Below are 26606 nucleotides of genomic sequence, written 5' to 3'. Positions count from 1 at the left end.
GTGAGCAAGGGACCCACGTCTGGACATACCCTGCCAACTTTGGTACAATCGCGGCATCCGCGCTTAACTTATAACATTAAAAGTAAAGCGCGGGTCCCGCCATTATACCAAAAGTAAAGAACACAAGCATTGGCCGAAAGTGAAAGTGATCGCGTCAAGAGGTGGAGCGAGGCATGCACGTTTGTGCGCGTAATAGCAAGCTGGTGGTCTTAGGTAGCACTTGAATAACCCGCTTACTAAATGTCTTGCTAGACCAGCGCATGCGTTGGCTCTAGCGGGACCTAAAAAGTGTACAGATGGGTCACTGGACTCTGGAGACACTCTGGGGGAGGGGGGAATCAGCAGACTGTCCGCAAGAAGGCATGGACTATCCATTATGGGTGACAAACTTGGTGGTGGATCTTCAGGTTCAGTGTAGGTCTATTGTGAAGGACGAGCTTAGCTCTTTGGTAGCCCGGGTAGGCAAGCTGGCTGGACTGCTCGAGGCAAGGGTAGGCAGCCTAGCAACAACCTCAAAGGGGATTGAGGATGTTCGTTGCCTGGCAGATCTAGGGGCTGCTTCCCCTAGAGTAAGATCGGACCCCCCCACCTTCTCAAAAATTGATTCGCACCACCGATACCAACCAGGCTTATCACAAAGCTATAAACAGAGGCAATGCACACCCCAATTTGCAGATAAAGCAAGATTGCATACACAGTCAAGGGCCCAGGAGTAGGGAGGGAGGGGGCCCGCATTTGGCATAGAAGCTAGGGAAGAGAGGCCAGTCCTCTCTGGCATCTGCCTCTCCCGGCTATCGAGCCTCCTGCTGATGGTTCCTTGATAATCACAGAAACCATATCCCCATGCCCATCTGGATTTTGTTTGGACAGTGGGTTTCTCATCTCTCCAACTTCCAACCGGACATCTGGCTCAGCCTCACCCCATCTCCCTGTTTTGTCTTCCTTCCTCCCCACCCCCTGACAGGGGAGTCTGAGCATTATGGCCGATGCCCAGTGCCAGACAGCTATAGAGGAGATCTGCACTGGTTCATCCCCTTGACCGTCACCTACCCAGCTGGACATTGAGCACAGTTTCTCTCCGTTCTCCCTGTTTTGTCTCCTTCCTCCCCCTCCCTTTGACAGCGGAGTCCGAGCATTATGGCCAACGCCCGGTGGAGATGCCAGACAGTTATAGACGAGATTGGCCCTGGTTCTTCCCCTTTGCCGTCACCTACCCAGCCGGACATTGGACACAGTTTCTCCCCGTCTCCCTGTTTTGTCTCCTTCCTCCCCCTCCTCTGACGAATTTACCTTAACACTGCTTTTTAATCCTATGTTTGATTATGCTTTGTAACAAATGTAACTTGTAACCTGTAATTCACTGATCCCCATGTAAAGCGCTGTGATACCTACGGGTCTAGCCAGCGCTATATAAAACTCAATAAATAAATACCTCCAGCTCCATCTCTGTATTTCATTTTACCAGGTGTACCTGAGCTTAAAAGGGGGCAAAGGGAATCCCATCATGAACTAAGGAATAAGTATATGTTCTGGCTGGCCAGGCAGAGGCAATTTGCCTATAAAGATGCAGGGGAGATACTCTTGATGCGCAGGGTTACTTGGGTGGGCAATAGACCGAAAGATGTGCAAGGGGATTGCATTGTGATCAATTTTAAAAACCCAATGTTTGTTCAAGTCCTTTTGGGCAGGAAACACTATACACAGGAAGGGGATATCAGGTCTCGATCATTGGGATATCTTTATTCCCCAGGTCAAGTTTCACTAACCAGAGAGCAAACAAGACGGACGTTGGGGGTGTCCACCCAGTGACATAAGTAAAATCGAGAACATCTTCGTCAGGCAGATATTTGGTCTTCCGCCTTGCTCCCCTCTTACATCGCTTCGCCTCAACCTTGGGGTAAGGCCAATTACAGACAAAATTGCTCTCAGACTCCTTACATTCTGGTGGCGCCTGTGGTTTACCCTGCAACTGGCGGAATACAGGTCAGAGACACGGCCGGCCCTTGCTGCCTGTTTAAAGCGAGTTTCGCTGCAATGGCTTGTATTCTGTACAGCTTCCCGATAAGGGTGCTAGGCACACCCAGATATAGAGAGTTGCAGTAATCGAGTCTGCTGAGAATTACGCATCTCACAATCCGTGTTCTAGCAGAGTTAGGCAAAAAAGGGAGGATCTTTCTCAGCACTCGTATTAGCGAGAAGCAAGTGCCAACCGTTTTGTTAACCTGAGAATTCAGTTGGAGGTCCTGATCCACCATCACCCCCAGATTGCGTACTGTGCTAGAAGGGGTAATAGGTGCGCCAGTAGGGGACAACTGAAAGATGGGTAAAACAGGCTGAACAGATCTTCTGGAAGAACACAGGACCACTTCCGTTTTAAAGCTGTTAAATTGTAACCAGTTCTTCTTAAGCCACTTCGTGGTGCTAGTCATACACTTGTGAAATCTTTCCAGGGAAATGGAATCATTCCCTTCCAAGTAAAACATGAGCTGGGTGTCATCCGCATAGTTCACCACCGCCACTCCAAAGGATCTTATAAGTGGAATGAGAGGCTGCAAATAGATGTTAAAGAGCACAGGGCTAATCCCTGAGCCCTGCGGGACCCCCTGTCATAAGGAAGGCTTGTTAGCGGAGAACGGCTGAAGGCACACTGTCTGTGTCCTGTCTGTTAGATGAGAGCAAAGCCAATCAAGGGCGGGACCAGTCACACCCTGGTCTTTAAGTCTCTCCAACAGTATACCGTGGTTTACAGTGTCAAAAGCCGCTGACATGTCCAACAGCACCAAGATCACTGACTGGCCACTGTCCGCCCGCATCCTCATATCAAGCACGGTAACAAGTGCTGTTTCAGTACATTGCTTGGGCCAAAAGCCAAATTGCATCTCGTAAAGGAGCGAATACTCCTCAAGATACTGGGATAGAGACTTACTGACTATGCGTTCCAGAATTTTAACAGGATATGGCAATAAAGAAATTGGCCGATAGTTGGCCACACACCCGGGGTCAAGCGTGTTGTATTTTTTTTTTTAGAAGAGGGGTCACAACTGCTTCCTTCCAGTTTTTAGGGACCTCCCCCGTACTCAAAGATAGACCACAGATCTGTCGTAAATAGGGAAAGATCTCGGCCCTGTATTCCTTCCAGATTCTGTGGGGAAGGGGGTCCAGGGGGGACCCAGAGGTGATACCCCTGGCTAAGGTATCAAATGTTTCCTCGTCCAGAATGCGAAAGCAATCCAGAGTATGCTGGCCGTGTTTTAAAATGAAAGGGTTGCTGGGCTTAGAGTCTGGTGATGGCAGAAAACACTGCTCAGCATTGGACAACTGAGAATCAGGTTTTTCCACCACTGTTGGTGGATCAAAATCCCTAACTATCTTGTCGATTTTATCCTCCAGATAGGAAGCTAACTCCTGGCATAATGCTTGAGTAACTGGAATTTTGTTATTAGCACAGTCAGGTTTAGACAGACTCTTCACTAAGCTGAATATAGCTTTGGTGCTATTAGCTGCTAGAAGAATGGTTTTAGCAAAATACTCGGCTTTAGTTTTTGCTATAGTGTATTTGTTCAGGTTAAGTTGATTCTTAAAAGCATTTTTATCTGAATAGCAGTGGCACAGTGCCCAAAGCATCTATAACCAGCAAAACAACAGGAGACAACAGCAAAAAATGGAAGGTAGACCCACGCCAAAGGTGCCAGGTCTAACAGTCTTGAACTCCATCTAGACTGAAATAAAATGCTGGCCGCTATACTCCAGGGTGTTCAATTTGCCACTTAAAATCCAAGCATCACTCCATAGAAAGTATTGGTGGTAATAGCAATAGAGTACCTGTATCAGAGACTGTTCTCTGTTCCCATTCATTCATAGTCCGACTGAAGCCATTATGCATTTGTTTGACCAACAGGTCTCTCTCAATTCCTGGACACGAATCATGGGCTTGAAGACGTTCAATTTGGTTTGCGTCCGGGTCACAGAATGCGGGCAGACGGGGGTCAGTCGGCTATCTTGATCTTACTGGACATGTCTGCTGCATTTGACACAGTCAATCAAAAAGTCCTATTGAGGTGGCACCCGGAAATTGGGGTGGAGGGCACAGCACTGAAATGGCTCCAGTCCTATCTTGAGAACAGGCAGCAAGCAGTGGCCCTTCACCCCCTATCTTTCACATTTTGGTACCATTCAGCATGGTTTCCCCCAAGGCTCGTCAATCAGTTTGATCCTTTTCAATAGCTATATGAGTCAGTTGATTCCCATCATCAAATCCTACAATCTCAAGTTGGTGAACTATGCGGATGACTCGCAACTCATCTTGTCTTTAGAGGGGAATCAGCCTATTCCACCTAGTGATTATCATGAGTGCATGCAAAAAAACTACTAGATGGCTTACGGACAACTCTCTGCAATTCAACGGGGGAAAAACAGAACTCTTGTACTTCAGGGCCAAGAAACCCCCTCTTCCGCTCCAGGCCAATTTTTGGCCTATTCCAGGTGACAAGCCCCCCCATACCCTCTGTGGCAGTACGCAACTTGGGGGTAGTTTTTGATGACAAAATGAGTGAAAATCATGTAAACAAAATAGTTGGAACTTGCTTCTCCCTCATTAAAGCACTGTGGAAAATTCTCCCTATGCTACCCATGACAGCTAGTGCCCTCGTGGTGATAAGTGTTATTCTTAGCCGTTTGGACTATTCTATCACTTTGCTGCTTGGCTCGCCTAACTTTCTGATTATAAAACTACAAAGAATACAGACGATAGCAGCAAAACTAGCCCCAATGAAGGCACGCAGAGCTTCCGCCTCTGCTGCCCTTAATGAGCTTCATTGACTTCCATTAGCACAGAGAATACAGTTCAAGTCACTCTGTATTCTTTTCAATTCTCTGCATGGACTTGGGCCAGTACCACTGCAGGACAAATGAGTCTGGCATGCCCCCGTAAGAAGTCTTAGATCTTCCACAGCTCACCTGGTTAGCACTCCCAGAATTAGAACAGAGGCAGAGCTTTTAGCTATGCGGCTGCCCGATTATGGAACAAACTCCTGCCTTTCCTTAGGCAGACTGATGAATTCCTCCACTTTAGGAAAAAGCTTAAAACCTGGCTCTTCTCCAGGATATAACGCGAGACAGGCATCCGTTTTGGTAAATTCGAACATTTAGGGGAGCGACTGTAACTCAGCGCCAGGATACCCGTGAGGTGATAGTGCACATTATACGTTTGCTTTACATTATATTACAGGTAGGCACACGCTCATTACAACCATGCTGCAACATTTTAAAATGTGAACAAGTCAGTTTTTGTTACAAATGGTTAAGCCAAGCATTAGCAACATCAGAGGTCTGGCTTTAAAGGCATGATGTATGGTAATGTGTAGCATTACACAAATAGCATGGTGTATTTGTGAGGGAAGTAAAGAACTGTAGATTAATATTGGTCCAGGTTAAAAGCTCAAGTGACAGTTACCCTGTCAAGCCAGACCTAAAAATCCATGTAGGTTAATGACTCCCTCCTCCCATCTGTGCTGCTGAGAGAGAAAAACAACATCAATTATCTAGCTATTTAGGGCGCTTTAATAGAATTCCAATGTCATGTGTTTGCCCATGAAAGTTCAAGTTTAGAGAGGTGGATATATAAACAAAATGATTACAGCTGTGTGAATAGCAAGCACTTTTTTGTTGAAGCACACAAATTCTGTCTAACCAAAACTTATTCCAGGTTCCCAACATGTGGATGGAGCCAAAGCCCCTCTCTAGTGATGCTCACATAATTGCCTGGCGGCAGCTGTGGTGTCTAGCCGGACCATAAAAGAGGTGAGACATAGGTGGATGGTTTTCTATAGGGCGATTCACCTATGAGGTAGCAGAGCATCACAAATAAAACCTTAAAATATAAAGACATTTTAAATCCATTACATTTCTTTCATTGCCCCCTCTTTACCAGTGTAGCACCTAGATTTGAAACTAAGTGAATACTAGACAAGAAGAGATTCAGTGCTCCAAAGTGTAAAAAAAAATGCTTAGGAGAATCCATCTTTAAATGGATATTGTAAGAGAGCAACATCAAAGCCCCAAATACCAAACTCACCTGCATCTGCATGGACTCCTTAACTCTGGGAGGAACATGGATGTCCTTGATTTCATAACGCAGGCATCGGATCCCCCACACATCTGCAGCTTGATTGATGGCATCCACAATATTTGCATTGAGAGACTCTCTTTCCTAAAATGAGAGAGGACACAGAAACCAAAATTAGTAATTACAATGGCGAGATCTATATAGGAATCCTCTTCATTCATTTGTGCTACTGAAGCCCAGACCTGAAATTCCTGAAAAAAGGACTGGGCAACCAGCCATAGACACTGCGAGGGGAAGGGGGAGGGCGGAGCGAGGGGGAAATGTGGCGAGGGCAACAACTATGCCTCAGAAACCTGAGTGAAATTTTATGAGGAACGTGTCTCTTTGGTTGCCATGTGATGGCTAATTGGAAGTGGGAGGAGGGTGGGAGTTTTTGAAGAACGTTGGGGTTTGCTTTAAAACTTACCTTGAAATTTTGTAAAATTTCCCCCCCCAACCCTCCCCTTAAAAGTCCTAGTGTGGGCAGGCTTGGCAAGAGATTAGCTGGGGGTAATTAAGATCATATGTAAGAAGTCTCAGACTTGGCACTATGAGCTTCCTATGCGATTTGGAGCTCTGTTGTATTACAACTACAGACACAAGTCATGATCTGATTGAGGCCTGCACCCCAACTCATGTATCATGACATAGAACAGAATTTACATACAGGACAATTTACAGAAGTCAAACACAGTTACTACATGCAAGGGGTTTTGTGTTGGGCACTGCTTAAGAAAATAAAAATAATAATCCTACTCACGCGGAAGACCTTGTCCAGCGAGAGTTTACCTAGCTCCGACCTCATTGTGGTTTGAGCCAGCTGTGTTACTGCATACTCGGGGTCTTCTACTCCATAACTTGCCTGGGAATGGGCCACGTGGAAGAGAAAGGAAAGGAGAATAAAGGAAGAAACATTAACTACTTGGATGACATAATCAGACATCAGCAATAGGGTTTTTATACTACCTAAAGCAACTACTTCTGTAATGGGAGAATAGCCCCTTCCATGCTCATGACGAGCTGAGCTCGTCATGAGTTGCGCCGCTCGCATGCTCATGACGAGCTCAGCTCGTCATGTAACGCGGCTTTTAGAAAAAAGCCGCACAGCGCAAAGATGACCGCAGCACGCATGCGGTTAAAGAGAGGAGCATAAGGAGGAAGAACTGCTTATGGAGTAACCGGTGAAATGCAGAGGAGACTGTCTAACTTACCTTATAGGGATCCAGTATCCGCAGGTACAGAACTCCATCAATCTGTAGTGTCACATTATCTGCAGAACAATAGAGAAAAGATTACAAATCCACGTAACCAGTCTCACTTGCCACTAAGGTCATGTCAAACATGTTACTGGAATTAGCAGGTATGCACCTTGGGACTAGAATTCTAGGCACAAACAAGTGGCTGTTGACAGCAATTCAGGCAATGGGCGTGTTCAAAGGAGAGATTTGAAAACACAAGTTAAGGCATAGAGGCCTCGAACAGGAGAGGAGGGTGTCACTATGGTGCACCCAATACTAAGATATTCTTTTTTTATAAAATGTCTTGCGCTAGAACAAGCTCATGTAAAACATTAGATAACCACTTTCTCTAGCATACACTGATAATAAAAACAGATGAAAAACAGCACATTACAGACATTTCAAGAACAATGTGTGTCTATGTCTACAGTCCCAAATGACCAAAAATATTCAACAGCAGAAGTGTTGGAGAATTTCTGGATATCCACATAAGATACATCTTCATGCAGTCAGTCTTGCCAAGTTTCCCAGGTGCATGTGCGACTAGATACTCCAGCTTTTGTTTTCTTTTTATTCTGGGGCTTGAAGCCTGATTCATCCCCATTATAAAATCCCAGTATGCAAAGAAACCATCTGAAAAAGACAAGCCATCCATGTGGAAACTTGGCTGCTATGCAATAAATCGGTGTGCAATAAATTTATATCTAAATAATTTAAGAAGTTGAGGAGTAGCCAGAAAATATGCCATGGATCCATCCCTCCAACCCCTACATTGAACAACCCTTTTCTAAATTGTGACAGTCACAACAGTGGCAAGGGAAGCAATTCCCTGCTGCCCCACACAAAACAATCGTGTTGCGGTGGGCTCTCCAACATTTTCCGATTTTCCTCCCTTAGGAATATTCCATTACCGTGCTATGCTTTCTTACAGGATGCTGGTTAACCCCAAGCTGGTCAATTCGGCTTCGTTTGGGCCCTATCAGTCTTGGTGATATGTCCTCTGAAGCAGCGTGTAGCAATGTTTCTTATGGGTTGATGGAGCTGCAGAGAGGGCACCACCTATAATCGGAGAAGGACAAGGGGCAGCAAAAGCAGGGAAGGAACCAACCCTTTCTCCTGTATGTCTAGAATTAGAACGGACAGACAGGAGTCCGTAAAAGCTGAAATGAGGTGACCGGTTAATAGTAGGTCAGGACTACAGATTATATGAACTAAAGCCTGTCTCTTCCCGATCAGCTTGATAAACGTCTGCTTCTCCCACGGTCACATCTGCATCCAATATGAATTTTTTTCTAGCCATCATTTTTCTTGTGGGATTCCTTGATAAGTGTTCCTTTCAATGATCTCTGGCATCAGTCAAGAGCCACAGCTGCTTCACTCTCCGTTCCTACCAAGCTACTGCTAAACAAGCACATCAACATCCAGGCAGCATCCAGGGGGATACTTGCAAGCACGGCAATTAGAGGGAGAGGCAGGCTATGGGGTGAAATTACTACAGGACATGGAGATATGAAACTTGTAGGAAGTAGTTACGACCATGATGGAGCAGGAGGAAGAGACCAGAATAATTCAAGCTCTCTAGGTTATCTCAAATGGATGACCGTGTGTATAAGAGTAGAACATGGGTGTTATAAGAATGTGTTTTATTAGAGGCGTGGGAATAGGTTAAAAGTAGACCACTTATTCTCTGAATCTTTAGAAATTTAATAGAAAAACGTACAAGAGTCCACCTCAATACCAGATCCAGCCATGTTATACTAAACAGAAATTTGTAAAGCCCATGTGCAATACAGAGGAAGTTTAAGGAAGGAAATAATTAACAAAACAGAGGTTGACGCAATTCCCTTTAAATATCGGCAAGTGGTCACAGAGCAGTTTTTACACAACCAAGCTGAGTGATTGGACTGCGGCGCGAGTACCCTCGGTCGGACACTAGATGATTGCACGACCCGTGAATTGACATTGCTAGTATATATCTGTCCAGTTGTCTACTACGAGGCCAGCCCCCGAGTGGGGCCAAGTGGTGTGACGGAGTGACCGGCGACCTTGGATGGTGGTGTATCGCTGTTGCCATACCTGGAACAGAGTTAAAGGCGCAATGTCGTCATCAAGGGGCAACAAACCAGTGCAACAGAACTGACTGGACAGATAAATGCTCCCCAAGACATCAATGACCGATTCCTCCCCTACAGGCAAGGGTGGTACAGCACCGGGAGACGTAACGCCGGAACCCACACTTAAAGACATCCTGGAAGCAATCGCAGGTATCAAGACCTCCCTAGAACACAAGATGTATACCATCACTGTAGAGGTTAACCTGCACCGTGCAGACATGAATAAAAATAATGAACGTGTCAAGCTAATTGAACTAACCACTGCAAGCCTGATGGAGGACTCCTTCCAACTGCAATTAGAAGTCAAGGACTTACAAACGTTCCGGAAGTTTGCAGAATCCAAGCTGGATGACTATGAAGGACGCCTGCGTCGCAACAAAGTACGGTTCCTGGGTGTCCCAGAAAAATCAGAGGAGCAGGCTATAGATCTCTTTGTGGAAGACCTCATCCTGTGGAAAATGTAGTCTTTATCTTGACACTCGCTCAGTCATTTTGTACTCTTTCCCCCAACTTGTCTCTGCATACAACAGCTTGTGTGCAGGAATGTTCACCCATGTTTGCCCTTTCTGTGTCTCACGAGTCATCTGAATCCTATGTGACTTCCCGAAAGGGAAGTTTCTTAGATTTTGCAGAAAGCTACATTCTTCTTTGTATGCCTGTGGCGATCATTTAACCGTCACATGGAACATCTGCTGATATGTTCTTCACGTACACCTCTCCGGACTTTGTCTTCTTTGTCAGCTCGTACGCAGAGGGAAAGGGGGGGGGGTTAAGGGTATAAGAACTATGAAGGCTCTGCTGTGATCAGATTGCCTCCTCAGATAGCTATAGGTGTCTGTTGCTCTCTCTCTCTCTCTCTCTCTCTCATGAGCTAATAAATATCCTTTCTCTCGGTGCTCCAGTGTTGGTCTCACTTTGTTTCTGGACCTGAGGACGAAGGGTGACTCTGCGTCTTTGGGTAGCCCAGAGGGGGGGCCCCAAATCCAAAATCCTTAATCACTTGCAACCCAAGGGGCTGGGAAAGATTTTCGTTATAGAGAGAGCTCATAGGGTCCCCGGGGGTTGGCCGAAACCCGGGGGCTCCTCTCGCCTGATCCTAGCCAGGGTCTCAACTTCCGAGATCGAGATGTTACACTCCAGCATGCCAGGGCGGGACCGCCATTGAAGTATGAGAACGCAGACATAACATTCTTTCCGGACTTCACCCAGCTAGTCCAGAGATAGCGATGCTCTTTCCTGGAGATCAAAAAGACGTTGAGGGATAAAGGCTACAAGTATGCCATACTGTTCCCAGCCAGGATCCGAGTGGAGACAGACGGTAGGACCGGATTCTTTGAACATCCGGAATCAGCGGCAGAATGGCTGGAGAATCGCTGAACATGGGACCATTTGACAATGTGGTAAAACTGGTGAAGGGTGGGAACCTGAGGGCAGTGGGGACGCTAATTTGGGACTCCATGTTGATCAGGTCAGGTTGGAGATGAGACCTAAAGGTAGGGCACGTCAGCGAGTGACTTCATGCATCCTGGACCCTTCTCAGTGTACATCATTGAGTGATATTTTGAGTTATCTGTACAAGAGTGTGCCATTATATTTTGGCGATGGGGGCGATGGGAGGGGGACACCACGCACCCCACTTTTCTACCTTTAGTTACCTTGTGGGGCGACCGGCACTATGCAAGTTTAATCATGGGCAGGTTGAAGCCCAGAGTGCAGGGGAGCAGGGAGGGGGGTGGTTGGGAGGGAATGTTTATGTTGTTTGGATTTACATTGTTTTGCAGGATCAGTTCAATCGACTGTATTGGGTGAATACACAGAGCGGGAGCAATATACGAATGAAATCTCAGATGGGTACACACTGGGATGTAGATGTAAGAGTCCTAAGCTGGAACGTCAATGGGCTTGGCGACAAGATTAAGCGTAGTAGGGTGCATCATTATATAACAAGACAGGCCCCAGACGTTATCCTGTTGCAAGAAACTCATCTGATCAGGAACACGTGCCAAGCGATGAATAGGGGCGGGTACAGGTTGGTTGCACACGCAGGCTTTACATCAGGTTCAAGAGGGGTGGGCAACTTAGTTAAGAAATCATTCCCTTTCACGGCGCAATCCACATGGTCCGATAATCTGGGTATATATATAGGAATTTCAGGATTGTGGGAAGGCCGGACGATCACCTGTGTCTCAGTATATGTTCCCCACAGCCTTCAGAGTGAGACATAAGGATATAGGGGCAGTACTGCTGTCGTTCCCACCAGGCCTCCCCATAGTAGGGGGGGATTTTAACGCAGTGGTATCTGGTGAGTTGGATCGTCACCCCCTGCGGGACATTTGACCCACATAGCGGTGGCTACCTAACTTCCTTGAGACTGTGGAACTAGTAGATGGATGGAGGATGCATAACCCAGATAGGGCCCAATACACCTTCCAGTCCGATGCCTATCAAAGTCTGTCCCGTATAGACTATATCCTAGTCCCTGCGAAGCAGGCACGTGATATCCGAGAGATCCGTCATCTGGGCAGGGGCATCACGGATCATTCTACGGTCTGGATGCATATAGCCTTGGGACACATGAATGCAGGGAGAATTGCTCCCATTAATCAGTGGTACTTACGTGACCCCATATGTACTGTGGGTAGCAGACCTAAGAGTCCCTGGTCTGTCTCCCTGGGCACTGGAAAAATGCTGGAACTCCAGCCACACTTTAATGAATTTTCTTTACTCCTTTATCATTGAGTTATATCTTTCTTTTTTTTGATACACGATGTTGTATTCACATCTAGTGGCAATATTTCTCTGGTTTATCACATCGAAGCTTCATGACCCATAATGCATCATTCTTCAATAATGACATGTTTTCAAGTTCAATTGTTCCCAATGCATTTTGGCGTGGTACGCCTTCGTCAGAGGACATTTCTATGGAAAAAATAATTATTGTTCAAATGTCTGGAAATCATCATGTATACCTCCACCGCCGGGTGTGTGTTAATTCTAAACTACGGGTGGGTTACGTATAGTCAGTCTTAGAAAACAGCAATATTTATCTGTGCTACTTATTCATCATACTGTACTTGTGACTGTGCTTTTATATGTTTAAAAGTGCATTCGCCCGTAGTTGTTAATGTGCTCATGTTCGATGGGGTTCTATGTTAAAGATCCCGTATATCAATTGCTATGGCTCTGCTATGCCGTGCGTTAAACTGTGCTATGATGCGTTATTTAAAGAAAGTGCTCTCGCCTGCGGCTGCTACTGTGCTCGTGAAGAGCAAGATTCTAAGTATGAAGCTCTTGCGTTCTAATCGCTTTAGTTCTAACTCACCGATGCGGCGTGCTGCTAATCTCCTCTCCGTGTGCAGGTTCAATGAACTAACGGCTGCGCTTGTGACCTATACGTCTATGCGTGTGGATTGTGACGTAAGCTTAAAGCGATAACGCGCTCCTACTGTTGACGCGCCTTGTAAAAGTGATAGACACCCTGGTGCACCCCGACCAATCTGGCTTTATGCCACACTGTAACACTGCTCTAAACCTGCGCAAGTTGCATGGAGTGTTGGGCAGAGCTACAACAATCTTGGAGCCTGCGGTCCTAGTGTCACTAGACGCCACCGTGGCGTTTGACATGGTGGAGTGTCCGTATCTCTTTGCCGCATTAGACAATATGGGATTTGGACATCAATTTGTTAGCTGGATCCGGCTACTAGACTCAAAACCCATGGCCCAAGTCATCGTGAATAATCGCAAGTCAGCGGCATTTGAACTCAGCCGTGGAACGCGTCAAGGGTGTGCCTTATCACAGCTTCTCTTTGCCTTAGCGCTGGAGCCTTTGGCGGCATTGATCTGTAGAGATACAATGATCCGCGGTATGTGTTGGTCCTCGAACTGGGAAGATAGGATATCGTTATATGCAGACCATGTTCTGCTGTATCTGACCTCCCCGAGGGCCTCTTTGATATGCCTACTGGATATCCTTGCAGTGTTTGGCAGATACTCCGGATTTAACATAAACTGGTCTAAATCCGTGCTCTATGTCCTGCAAGGAAAGCCGCCAGTTTTCCTGAAAGGCTGCCTGATACATATAGCCTCAGATGGCTTTCGCTACCTCGGAATATTCATTACATCAAACTCCGCGCTCCGTTACACCCGCAATCTCCTACCGCCAATCCAGAGGTTGAAGAGTGATATCAACCACTGGAAGTCCTTGCCTCTCTCTTTGTTGGGCAAAGCAGTCCTTTTTAAAATGATGGCTCTGCCACGTTTCCTTTATGCCCTTCAGAACTCCATGGATCCAGTTCCCAAATCGTATTTTAAAGAGATAGAAATGTTACAAAAAACTCTTATGTGACTGCAAACCTCGGATTGCCCTAGCTAAACTCATCCACAACTGGTACAATGGTGGCCTCAGTTTACCGGACATTAGGAAATATTATTAGGCGGCCCACTTGATCGCAATAAACCAGGGGATATATGGTCATCTAGATGATCCAGGATACGCCATGGATAGATGGCTCCTCCCAGGTTGAGACTATATTAGAGTACTCTATTCTAAACCCTGCAAATATGTAAATACCCCCTTACAGGTCTCTCTCCAGCAGCAATACAGCCTGGTGGCCACCAAGCATTATAGGTACCTTCAGGTCCGGCATGCACTTCATGCTCACCTAGCTTGTAAGTCCTCCCTTCCCCGAGGCATCCCCTCTCAAGGATACTTGACGGCCATCTTCCCGAGAAAGCCATCTTGATCTACAAAAAACTGATAAATATGGAAGACCCACTTCAGTCCTTAAAGGGAAAATGGATTAAAGACGGCCTAGAAATAGATGATGAAAACTGGCGAGAGGCAGTCTCCTCCCCTAGGGAGGTAGCTGTCCAAGCAAAGTTACGTTAAGTGCAACTAAAAATCTTACACAGAATTTATGTCACTGGGGTAGGCTTGGTCCGTATGGGCAGGATGGATAGTGGAGAGTGCAGACGTAGGCGTGGGGAGGTGGGTACGTTTATTCACATTATATGGGAATGCAAACAGATACAAACATATTGGCATGCCTTACATCGCACTCTCAGAGAGGTACTCGCAGTCGATTTACACCCCGAGGCACAAAGGTGCCTCCGAAACGTTTGGGAACCAACAGACCTTACCTCTCATACGAAGCAATGGCCAACCCTGGCAGTAATGGTGGCTAAAAGGAACATAGCACAACATTAGGGGTTCTCTCCAACCGCTAACTCTAGGAAAATGGAAGGAAGATTTGGATTGGCGCATGTTCCAGGAAAAATCAGTCTATGTGGCCAGAGGGTGTCCCGGGAAATGGAGCAAAGTATGGGGGCCCGGAAATTCATACAGAGGAAATATCTGTACCCCGCCATCACCCCTGAATGATGACGAGACTCTTGTAACCCCCTAATGATAAATTTTTGTTTAATGTGATTTGATTCTCTGTAGCCCAAGTCCGAAAATGGAAAGGTGTATGGTCTCTTGCTCATGTTGAAAAGTGGAATGTAATGTCAATTTGTTTAATAATAAAAAAGATTTATAAAAAAAAAGTATGCAAAGATGGCTTCATAACTGCCCATCAGATGTCAACTAGTCAGACACCAACAGTGATAGACGTGGAAGCAGTCTCAGCCCTAACTGAGAGGCCACATGTGCCAACCAGGTGGTCTTTCTTTGCTAATGTTAAGCAAATCTTAATACAAAGACTAATCCAGCATGAATTCACATGTTTAGTTCCTGCCTTGCTCTTCATGGCTTATAAAAAAGGGGTAACCCTGTGTCCCTCAGAACCTGGGTATATGCGATTAACAAACAAAATGGTTCTGTTGGGTAGCAATAACAATTCCTTTGGTGGAAGCTGAAGACAGCTCCAAAACATACAACAAGCAAACACTCTCTGATAGGTAAAGTTTTTATATGTATTAAAAACAGAAAAAGGAGACAATATCCTGGAATTACTTCATTCCACTACATTACTAATAAATACGTTGAATTCGTGAATAGTGACAATAGTGTAAGTAATTTGTAAGTAACCCTGAGTCACTCAGGTTATTCATTTACGTAATTCACAAGCACCTCTCTGACACCTCCCCCTTTTCTTTCCAGCCCTTTTGTCTTGATAAAGACCCGCCGCGACCACCAACTGGGGCGCTACCAGGGTCGAAACGTCGACGCTATTATCTTGGCCAAGCTAAACTCCAGGAACTTGGACACTAACCATTTGGTTTTCCTTGGAATATTTACTTGTAAAAGACTGGCCTCATAAACGACAGAAAATACCTCGTTTTCCTTTCCCCCCTCCGGTCCTTTCCCTTTGTGGTTTTATTGTAAATAATTGTTGTGTATATAAGTGTCACTATATACATTGCACTTGTCACCTTAATCACTATTGTCACTATTCACGAATTCAACGTATTTATTAGTAATGTAGTGGAATGAAGTAATTCCAGGATATTGTCTCCTTTTTCTGTTTTTAATACATATAAAAACTTTACCTATCAGAGAGTGTTTGCTTGTTGTATGTTTTGGAGCTGTCTTCAGCTTCCACCAAAGGAATTGTTATTGCTACCCAACAGAACCATTTTGTTTGTTAATTGCTCTTCATGGCTTCAATGAAGCCCACAAAGAGTTGATCATTCACTCATTCCTATTGAGTGTAATGGATATAATAGGATATTGCTCGCACCACAGAAAACTAACTTGTTCCACCAACCTACAAAAATGGATCATGCAGCGAGTTTCCTGGCAGTCAAGGTGACATCTGCAACTTCAGAAGGCAAGCTCAAAGACTCAAGTTGGCACCACTCAATGTTCCTGCATGCGCCCAAAACATTTGGCAATTCAGGTGGAAGATAAGACTATATTACTGTGAAAGTAGGTCCACTATGTATAAGACAGGAAGAGAGGGCTGATGGCTAAGTGCCATCAGACCGGCATAACAAATCCTCTTCACCCACACCAGGTAAATCAGGCTCAATTGTGATTACTTTTCTTGCACTTTCTGTAGAAATCTGGATAGACACAAAATCAGCGGAAATCGCACACAGCAGGCCCAATTGAACCTGAAGGCATTAACTAGGAAACCCTTCAGAGGGAAGCGTATGATACAGAACAAAGGATACTACCGTGAACCTTGGCTATAAGATACAAACATTGACATCCCCAAGTGGAGAACATGTTGATCACTTCAGAGTCAAGCTCTCATATATTGCCCTCTATTAAGAGGCAACTCTTAACATCCGCTCAACATTGAGGGAGTCTGAAAGGTGTGCTACAGTCTGGAAAACACCCCTGTGCACATCCCATAGCCACAGGTGACTTACCTCCCAACACAGGGTTCACAGCCCCACTCTGCCCTTTCTACTGATGTAATCGACATAGGTGGTGTTGTTGGACAGAACTTGAAGGGCACTACCCCAGATAGAAGGGAAGAAGGCCATCATGGCACAACGGATCAACCACAGCTTCAGCACATGTATGTGCTGATGCTGCTCACATGCAGACCAAATACCCCATCCCATATCATCCAGATGGGTGCCTCATCCCAATGAGGAGGTATCCAATACTATGGTAACCTGCAGAGGACTAAGAGGACAACCGAAAAACAAATTGGAGATTCACGTTCCCCAGGGCAGATCAGGACAGACTGACTCTACAATCTGCACCAAAGTCTAGCGGCTCCTCTGGAATTGGAGTCACTGCTTTATCTGGCACAACTGAGGACCTCTCATCCACCAACAGGATGCACAAAGCTATCAGACCAAGCAAGTATAAGTCTTGCAGAACAAATATTCGTATCAGAGTCAAACATTGGAATCATAACCTAATTTTCCTCAATCCACTGAAGAGACGGGAATACCTTCATGCCGTTTGCATCTAACACTGTACCTATGACGGATGTTATCCTCAGCAAGAGCATAAAATGAGACTTCTTGGCATTGACTGTGAAACCCTAGTTGTGGAGAAGTTTTCTAGTGTGCTGAATATGTTTCTTAACCAGCACCAGTAACCCCACCTTCATCAGGCTGTCATCCAAGTATAAAATTACATGAACTACCGAACTCCGAGTGAAGATACCACAACTGCCACCACTTTTGTGAAAAGAGGTGGCACAGTCTGTTCGAACAGTAGGAACGTGAACTCATACTACTGGGAACTTAGATTGGATCACAAAAAACTTCTGTGGACAGGGAGGATTGCAAGATGGAAACATGTGTCCTGAAGGTCCTTGGACCCCAACCAATTCCCTGCCTTGAGGCCCAGCAGGACCTGATTTAGGGACAGCATCTTGAACCTCTCCTGCTGAATGATCCAGGAGGCAGAGGTTGAAGAAGACAGGGCGAGTGGAGGCATGCACCGGAAAGCACCCTTTGCTGGAAAAAAGGTTTGTTTGGAGGAGAGGGCATAAAAAGAAGGGTGCTGCCTTTGTTAATTAACAGAATAACTCCAAGCTCCGTTCTGAACGTCTCGCAGATGGTAGAAAAATGTGGGACGCTTGAACGGGATGTTGGTGGTGTTCGAATTTGAAGTCCATAAGGATTTGATGATGTAGAGTCAGTGGAATACGGGGGGCTGGATCCGATGAAGTAATTTGTGATGAAGTCTCCTACATTCTGCCCTGCAACGAACAGTGCATGACTGTTGTACCATGGACAGAGTGATGGAAGCTGCAGAATCTAGGTTGCACTTCAGGATTTGTTTAGAAGCATCGAAAGCATCAATGAAAACAATCTAGAAGGACTGATGATGGTCAGGTTTGCCAACTCGAAAAGGGCAGGAAGCGTTTGCCATAAGGAGGTTAGTCTCCAAACCACCAATGACAAAGTCTGAAAGAGCTGATGATGGTCAAATTTGCCAGTTCTAAAAAGGAAATAGACATATTGGCCCAAGAATCATGTAGCGTTAGCAATGATAAGCCATAGCCAAAAAACGGACCGGTCTATAGAGGCAATCCTCTTTCTGAGATTGTCAGTCTAGAGGGGTTGTTGGGAATGCATTTGTGTTTAATGCTGCAGAGTAGGCTTGGGTCACTAGACTTTCCGGTGAAGAGTGTGACGACAAGTGCTTCAGATCAACCCCCGTTATGTTCAGGGCTCTCCGACCCCTCTTGTCACCCTCACAGGCATTAATACATGTTGCAATGGACCCTCGCGCTCATGTCTTCGTCGATAGTGTGGGGTTTCATCATGCTTTACCCATGACCCACACTAACTTCATCACATAGAATGTGAGGGGCATGCATACGCCCTCTAGCCGCTACCTTAAACGCCGATCCAAACACATTGCACTTCTACAGGAGACACTTGATACTGACTGAGGGTTGCAAACTCCAACGGCGGTGAAGAGGACAGATGTATGCTACCTACTTCTCCTCTTTCCCAAGATGAGTCCTGGTTGTGGGAGGCCGGGAGTCTATCACAGCAGATGACGTTATAATAGATACGGTGGGCAGGTTTCTGTTAATACATGGTTGTTTAGATGGACGCCGCCTCCTCTTACGGACAATATATACCCCAAATACGGACCAGACCTGATTCCTATCCGCTCTATCTTGCAAACTGTCCTTTTGGAGCGGGACCCCGTGGCTCCTAGGGAGCAACTTCAACTCTGTTCTTGATATAGACCTGGATTGCTTTTTCCGTCCTTTATCACACACGCTGGCCACGTCCAATGAACAGGCACTAACTGACTGACTCTGGCAGCCTACAGACTTATGGAGAGTCCACAAACCTAATAGGTGCATATACTCCTTTAACTCCTCATCATACAACCTTCATATAAAACTGGACTGCTTCATTGAGTCAGCCAATCTAATCCCCATAATCTAGTGTACGGATTACTTAGGCCGCAAACACCCTGACCATAACCCACAATACTGCAGCTGACATGGGAGGATACCTTACCTGCTATACCCACATGGCTCCTCCAGCCCGCAGCTCTCGAAGACCACCCTTCCGTGCATGCCTGGGTACGGACACAGCAGATTATTTTAAGTTTAATGACGACACCGACACAGACACTGACAAGCTGACTGAATGGGATGCCTTTAAAGTGACCATCAGGGGGGCCTGCCTGGGGCTGATTTGGAACACTCGTAAACAATTAAACTGCGTCATTACATGTATTGAGCGCAAACGCCTGCACTTGGAAACGTGGTCAATAACTGATCAGACATACACCCAATGACTGGTAGAGGCACGATGCAACCGCAACTCTTTACTGAACGACTCAGATGTCTGAATTACGCAGCACACTCCTCACATACTGATGCAACATCTGATCGCACAGGCCGACTTCTGCCGTGGCTGATATGCCAGGATCAGCCTAGACATCCCATTCTCTCGCGGATCTCATCTACGGGGCGCCCCCTCTTCACTCAGCACAAAATACATGCAGAACTGACAAGCCACTACTCCTTACTTCATTGATTGCAGACGTTGAACCTGGCTCATCTGGAAGACTTCTTATCCACACTCCAACTACCCACCATCACGCCTGAGCAGCGTGCGGAATTGGACGAGCACATAATGTTATTTGAAATATGCGAAGCCATCAGAGCCCTAGCTACCACCAAGTCTCTGGGACCGGCCGGCCTGCCGACAGAGTATTATAAAGTCTATGCCCCAATGTTGGCTCCTCACCTACTTACTCTTTATGAAGCATCCCTCTCTGCATCTACCCTACCTTAGTCATTACACAAGGCCTTACTTATCACCTTACCTAAAACAGACAGGGATGCCATGGCACTGGGCTCCTACCGACTCCTGGCGCAACTTAACACTGATTATACAAAGTTGGCTACGGTCTTAGCTGGCTGCTTGGCGCCTTTGGTCCTGCAGCTGGTCTTTGCTGACAAGAAAGTGTTTGTTCGGGCTTGCAACACCTCGTTGAATCTGCGGGGTTTCTTTTGGGTCTCAAAATACTCCACGTACCACACTCTGGATGCTTGGTCCTAGACCATGAGGAAGCCTTTCTTCAAGGTCTAGGACCATGAATGGGAATGGGGTTCTCATTGATGCCCTACCTCGCTACGGACTGGGAAACTACTTCCTCCATTTGATTAAATTGCTTTACACTGCACCATTGGCTAGAGTCAAGACAGGCTCCTATATTTCAGACCCTATCTTAATATGCAGAGGCACCTGCCAGGGATGCCCACTATCCCTACTACTTTTTTCGTCGGCCATAGAGCCACTAGCCATGGCTATCAAGGCCCAGGACAAGGAGTGGGGATTCCGCTAGGAGGCGTAACCCATACGATCTGATGACCATACGGTCAGAACTCACTACACTAGCCCAGATGTTCTCTGAATTTGCTGCCATATCTGGCCTGTGGGTTAACTGATCCAAATCATGTTTGTTCCCATTTACTCCTTCGTACCCTGATCCCATAAAGGGGTCCTAGTAATGTGGCAACCCCACATATCTTGTTACTTGGGGATCAGGATACACCAATAGTCTCTTGACTTATTGGAGAGTTACCTTACCAGGGCGACAACCGCTCTTTGATCCCATATGTCGTTCTGGCGCACACTTCTGTTATCTGTCATGGGTCGCGTAGCTTTGCTCAAAATTGTGGTCCTGCCCCAGCTACCCTATTTTTTCACTAATCTGCCCCTATATGTCGCACCTCCACACTTCCAATCCTTTGAGGGAACCATGAGAGAGTTCATCTGGAACAAGTCCTGATGCAGGGTGGCATTGGCAAAATTTTACCTGCCTACGGATCAAGGCAGACGTACAATATTTAATATGGAACAGTACTATCTTGCCTCTCAACTTCAATGGGTGGCAGGAAAGCAGCTCTCGGACACCACCGCATTGTTCCCGGCCTGGACTCTATCGTCAATACTCCGACTCTTTCACCCCTGCATGCGTGTTAAACCACCAGAGTCATTGCTGCTCTGGGTAGCATATAGGTGCTGCCGACGTAGCCTGTACCTTACACGTTCCACTACCCCGTATGCACCAGCTCTGCCCTTGTTGAGCAAGTCCAAAGGTTATGTCATCACCTCGCCTGTGTATATTGCCGCTTGGATTGCTGCCGGCATGCACACGCTGGGACACTTCTATCGAGATGGTGTGCTGATTCCCTATAATGTGCTGGCAGGGGAGGAGGCGCTACCTCTAGGCCAAGTTAAAAGGCAATGTTTCTTTAGACCGCTGGTCTTTAAACAGCATTAAAGAATATAAAAACATTTACATAAATAGTTTAAAAATCATCAAAATACCCTCAATTTTTCCAATCAGGCGATGCCTTATGTTTACATAAAACGCCACAATATCTCATACAATTGTATTTCATAAAAGAAGTTATCCATAGTATGATTATTCCGGATACATTCCTAAAAATAGATTCAAATTTCAAATGAGTCCGGCATATGGGTGAAGCCTCCGTATATAATACTCCTACATTGGCATTGCTAATAGACCAATTCAGTTCGTAACTTAATTCACAGACTTCTTTTCCATAAAACAACTTTTCACTGCCTTCATTCATCTAGCAATAGCAATATCAAGATTGGGCATATCGGTAAGGAGCTCTAAAGCTTGGGCCCGTGTTTAATACCGCAGCCAAAGTTTCCGCTAAGACAGCTCTACAATCAACCAAAATATGCCGGATATCTCATTTATTCCCTAGCATAGATCTACAAATGCCATCGGGCTGCATCATTGCTAACCGTATTTTATCATTTATTCTCAATAGGTTAATTCCAATTCTTATTCTTAGAATTTCACACCCGAGCCAGTAATTTGGTAACGTATCAAGGTACGGATACCTGGCCTCATTCTGCCAAGTCATACATATAAAATGTACTGATTTTTTCTTAATCAGGTACTCGGCATCAACCCTCCTAGCTGATACTTGTCCTTGGGTTCTAAGTATGCTTTTATTTGTTTCTACCTGAAGTGTGTGGGCAGATTCTTGGGGGTGTATCATCACACTATATGCCTTTATTAGTGGTCTAAGGGACATCTCCCCATAATCCCGATTACATTTTTTCAGACCATGTACCGATGTAAGGGCCTTCGTTTTCTGGGCTTCTATGTTTGTATGCCACTTTAAGGCACTGCCGTGCGGACGGATGCTGCTCTAGATGTAATTTGCTAGACGCCGACCTCCTTCACATGTTATGGACATATTAATACCTCCTGACTTACTGGCAGCAAGTACCCACCCAACTGACCGCGTGTAGAGAAGGTTCAAACATACATACATGGGACACGTGCATCTTTGTTTCTTGCTCCTGCGAAAGAGACCTGAGGGTCACTTTCCGCTTTCTTGAACTGGGACGCATATGAAATTGTTGTATTCTTGGCAAACTCTAAGACTCTGCCAGACCCCTAGGTACTTGTATTCCATCGCCGGTTCATGTTTCAGTGTATCTAGAAACCATCTACTCCTAGGATCTCTTTTCCCAAAGCATAATATTTTAGTTTTATACTGTTAGATGCTTTGAGACACAATAATCATTGAATGCATTTAGCTTTCTTTGAAGCCCTATTTCAGTTTGGTGGCCCTATCTCAGTCCACCCTTGTTGAGCAAGTCCAAAGGTTATGTCATCACCTAGCCTGCTTATATTGCCGCTTGGATTGCTGTCGGCATACACAATTTGAGAGACTTCTATCGATAAGATGTGCTGGCAGGGGAGGAGGCGCTACCTCTAGGTCACTTTTTGCCATATGCTTCGCTGTTTGCTGCGCTGAGTGGCAGTTGGATGAACATGTCAAGGCAGCTTCTCATGCACCTCATGGTGCAGCACCTCCATGTTATGGGAATAGGTTGGCATGTTACGAGGTGGTTCGCACCCTCCATCCGCCACCACACGGCAGGACCTCTCACACCAGAGGCAGATTTGGGAAGAACTGGCCCATCCCTGTACGGATAGGGAGTGGACTTCCTTACTGGAGAGCCTGGTCCGTGTATCTCAGAATGCTCGCTTCCATCTCATCCACTACTACATAACACAATGGGTCTATCTCACCCCTGCCAACATAAACAGATACTTTTACCGTGCGGACGGATGCTGCTCTAGATGTAATTTGCTAGATGCCGACCTCCTTCATATGTTATGGACATATCAATACCTCCTGACTTACTGGCAGCAAGTAACCACCCAACTGACCGCGTGTAGAGAAGGTTCAAACATACATACATGGGACACGTGCATCTTTGTTTCTTGCTCCTGCGAAAGAGACCCGAGGGTCACTTTCCGCTTTCTTGAACAGGGACTGGTAGCGGCAAAATGCCTGATCACCAGACGTTGGAGGTCGTCTGAACCGTCCCGTTTAGTAGCCCGGCGGCAGCCACTACGGTCATAGCATTTTGCTATTCCTTATTAGCAAATCCTTATTTTTCGCTAATAAGGAATCGCAAATGGCATTGTTGATGCATGTGGGCCTAAGACTCTGATCTATTGACCCACTGACCATGTACAGGTTTCTTTAACCCAAACAAATGTAAAAAAAAAAAAAAAGGAACTTCAGATCACATGGGGCAGGATGCATCATCTAGAGAATGGTGGTGGACTGCTTGGCCCAAGAAGGGTTTATTTTAGGCGTCCAGGATGGGCTCTAAGAGTGCCTCATTAACAAACTCGAGAGGTTTGGAAACTTCTGAGGAAAGCTTTAAGATTTGTTAAAATGTTTTCCTCCACAGAGGGAAAAGTCAGCTGCATTGCTTCTGCTGCTTTATGTACGCTACCACCAAAGTAAATAACGAAACTTCCTCAAAAGAAGGACCAGAGTAGTAAAGGCTATCACTTTCCGGAGAAGTATCCTAAAGATTTGGTTTTTGCAAATCCAGGTAAAGGCCAATGTCAGTGTCGTAAGTGGGGAGGAGGTAATTAGTCTTCGAGTCAGTACCTTCTGCACATCCATTATCCTCAACAGGTGTGACAGGAGCATCAGAGTCTGATCTGAAAAGTTCTTCCATTCGGGCAAAATGTGTGCCCTGGGAAGAGGCTGTACCAAGAGCGTGTCATCTGCACAGGCTTTTACTTTCACTTTTGCAACTTTGGATGTCCTCAGCTGACTTCAAAGGATTCAATTGTAAATGCAGAAAGTGTCTGAGTGTGGTGTTGAGCAATCGGGTGGAATGTGACAGCGCATAGATGGAAGATGTCAGGGCAGTTTGAGTTGCCAAACCTGCAGCATTGAGCCTACCTTTGAGGAGTGGCCCGTAGGGTAATAGCGCCATCCTCAAAGGATCCAGCATGCCTAGCCGGAAGGCTTCAACCTCCACAGGGACAGCCAATGAGTTAGAAATTCTGCCTTCATCTTTAATGTCTGGATCTAATCCAACGAGGAAGAGCCCAGAGTCAGGGAACAGTGTTGAGACTGAACATTTCATCGGAGCAGGGCAGTTACATTCAGGAAGACGATATTTACTTCCTTTGGTGTTTTTTGTGGACAAATCTTTTGGAAGATTGTTTTCTGTCAGGTAACTTATCGGACGGAGAAGGGGAATGCTTTGGTATATCCTTTCAGGCCTTGGCCATAAATACTCTGGCCTCCACTCCCTGATGGCCTTAGGCCGCATAATAGAAGTCATTTGTCAAAGGATCATGTTTGACTCCAAGTCAACACACGGAGATCTCATGATGGTCTGACAAAGACAATCTTCTGACATCTGTGGCATGTTTTGGGCCCTAAAATCGTAGGAGGAGACATATGATCTACGTATTGTGAAAAGGGTGACAAAGTTTCAAGGGTGAAGCACCTAGAAGTATGGAATAACTTGGGTGATATTTGTTGCTAACCAGTGCAACATTTCTTAGCCCATACAGAGAGATCATCATTTGCAGCATCCAGGAAAATGTCTTAATGGATCTTGCTCAAGATGTGAAGTGTATAGTTTGGGGAAATAATCTACCTGCAGGGAATGACCTTTGTCCACTAAAAGTGCTCTAATTTGGAGCTACTTAAGAAAGTAATTAGAAGTGATTTTAAACTCTTCCTGGATGTTCAGAAAGGAGTTAAGAATGCAGGTATTGAAACTGATGTATGAACTGTATGTTGCCCCAAAAGCAGTTCGATGATGTTTACAACCGTAAAAGCGCAAGGGATATAAATATGGAGGGCAGTCCAATACTGTCTCCATAAATAATGAAGTATCACTAGATTCTTTGATAAACTTAATATATATTTTTTTTTACAAAAGGGGACCTAATAATAAAATTGAAAACCTGGTATGGCCCATCCCCTTTACTTAGGTGTGTTGTACATACATGTATTGCACTAGATGACTTTCTGTGGGCCTAGATGAAAGATATCAGGTTTTCTAACCTTTTGAAATTTGGATTGTTCTAAATAGATATAGTAACTTGGGGAGCATTATCATTTTGATAATATGTGCATGGCCTAACTGGAGCCCTTCCCATTTGTGCAAATGCATTTGTGTTACTAGTGCAAGAGAAATTTCACATAGGGCTTGTTTGTAATGTGCATCAAAGTTTCTTTAAGTATTTGTGAGCCTTTTCCCTAGATATCTCATACTCGAGATGATGTATATGAAGGTTTCAGAGACACCTATGTAGTTACATTATGTTTTGTCTACATTAAGTTTATAGGCTAAAAGGCTACCAATTCCATTCCGAAGCCCAAATTATGCAATACATACAGCTTTGTAACGAAACCACTACAATAGCCAATTCTTCTACAATATTATCAGACATTTTATTTTTACATTACACCCACAAAACCAAACAAGTGGTATCCAGCTAAAGCGTCATCCATCTGCTTCATGTGTCAGCTCAAAGAAGCAGACAAATTAGATATGTTTAAACTTGTCCAGTAAGCAGAGTATTTTTGTAAGAAAGTGTTAGCTCAGATATCTAATGTTGGGCGATATGCTATTAAGTTTGACACAGATTCAATCATGATGGGATTTAACAGCGAGATATATATAACCAATTTGTTTTTCTTTATTATTAGCAAGACTGCAGGTAGCTCGGTTAAGGAAGGGCACGGTTTCATCTGATTATGTTTCTCGGTCCAGGAAGTGCTAGTGCTATATCAATTTGAAAAATCAAAAAGTGCAATTACGATCTCAAAAAGATTTAAGAAGGTATGGGCACAGATACAGATTGAGGATATCATCTAATATTATGGGACTTCGCCAAATTTCTCCTTAAGAGTTTTATGTACGTATTTA

General features: G+C 45.3%; 1 protein-coding gene across 1 annotated transcript in view; it reads right to left on the bottom strand.

Moving 5' to 3' along the window:
• Positions 1–26606, bottom strand: part of STOML2 (stomatin like 2) — a 144527-nt gene that overhangs the window by 25410 nt on the left and 92511 nt on the right. Inside the window, exons 4-6 of the mRNA XM_078674670.1 lie at positions 7315–7373; positions 6864–6965; positions 6074–6208 (exon numbers count right to left, since the gene is read on the bottom strand). Coding sequence (XP_078530796.1) covers positions 6074–6208; positions 6864–6965; positions 7315–7373 — 296 coding nt within the window. The remainder of the gene's footprint in view (positions 1–6073; positions 6209–6863; positions 6966–7314; positions 7374–26606) is intronic.

This window comes from Lissotriton helveticus, chromosome 2_1 (assembly GCF_964261635.1).
Source record: "Lissotriton helveticus chromosome 2_1, aLisHel1.1, whole genome shotgun sequence".
NCBI classification, from domain to species: domain Eukaryota; kingdom Metazoa; phylum Chordata; class Amphibia; order Caudata; family Salamandridae; genus Lissotriton; species Lissotriton helveticus.
Note: the sequence above shows the minus strand (reverse complement) of the source record. Positions and strands in the feature narration are given on the sequence as shown.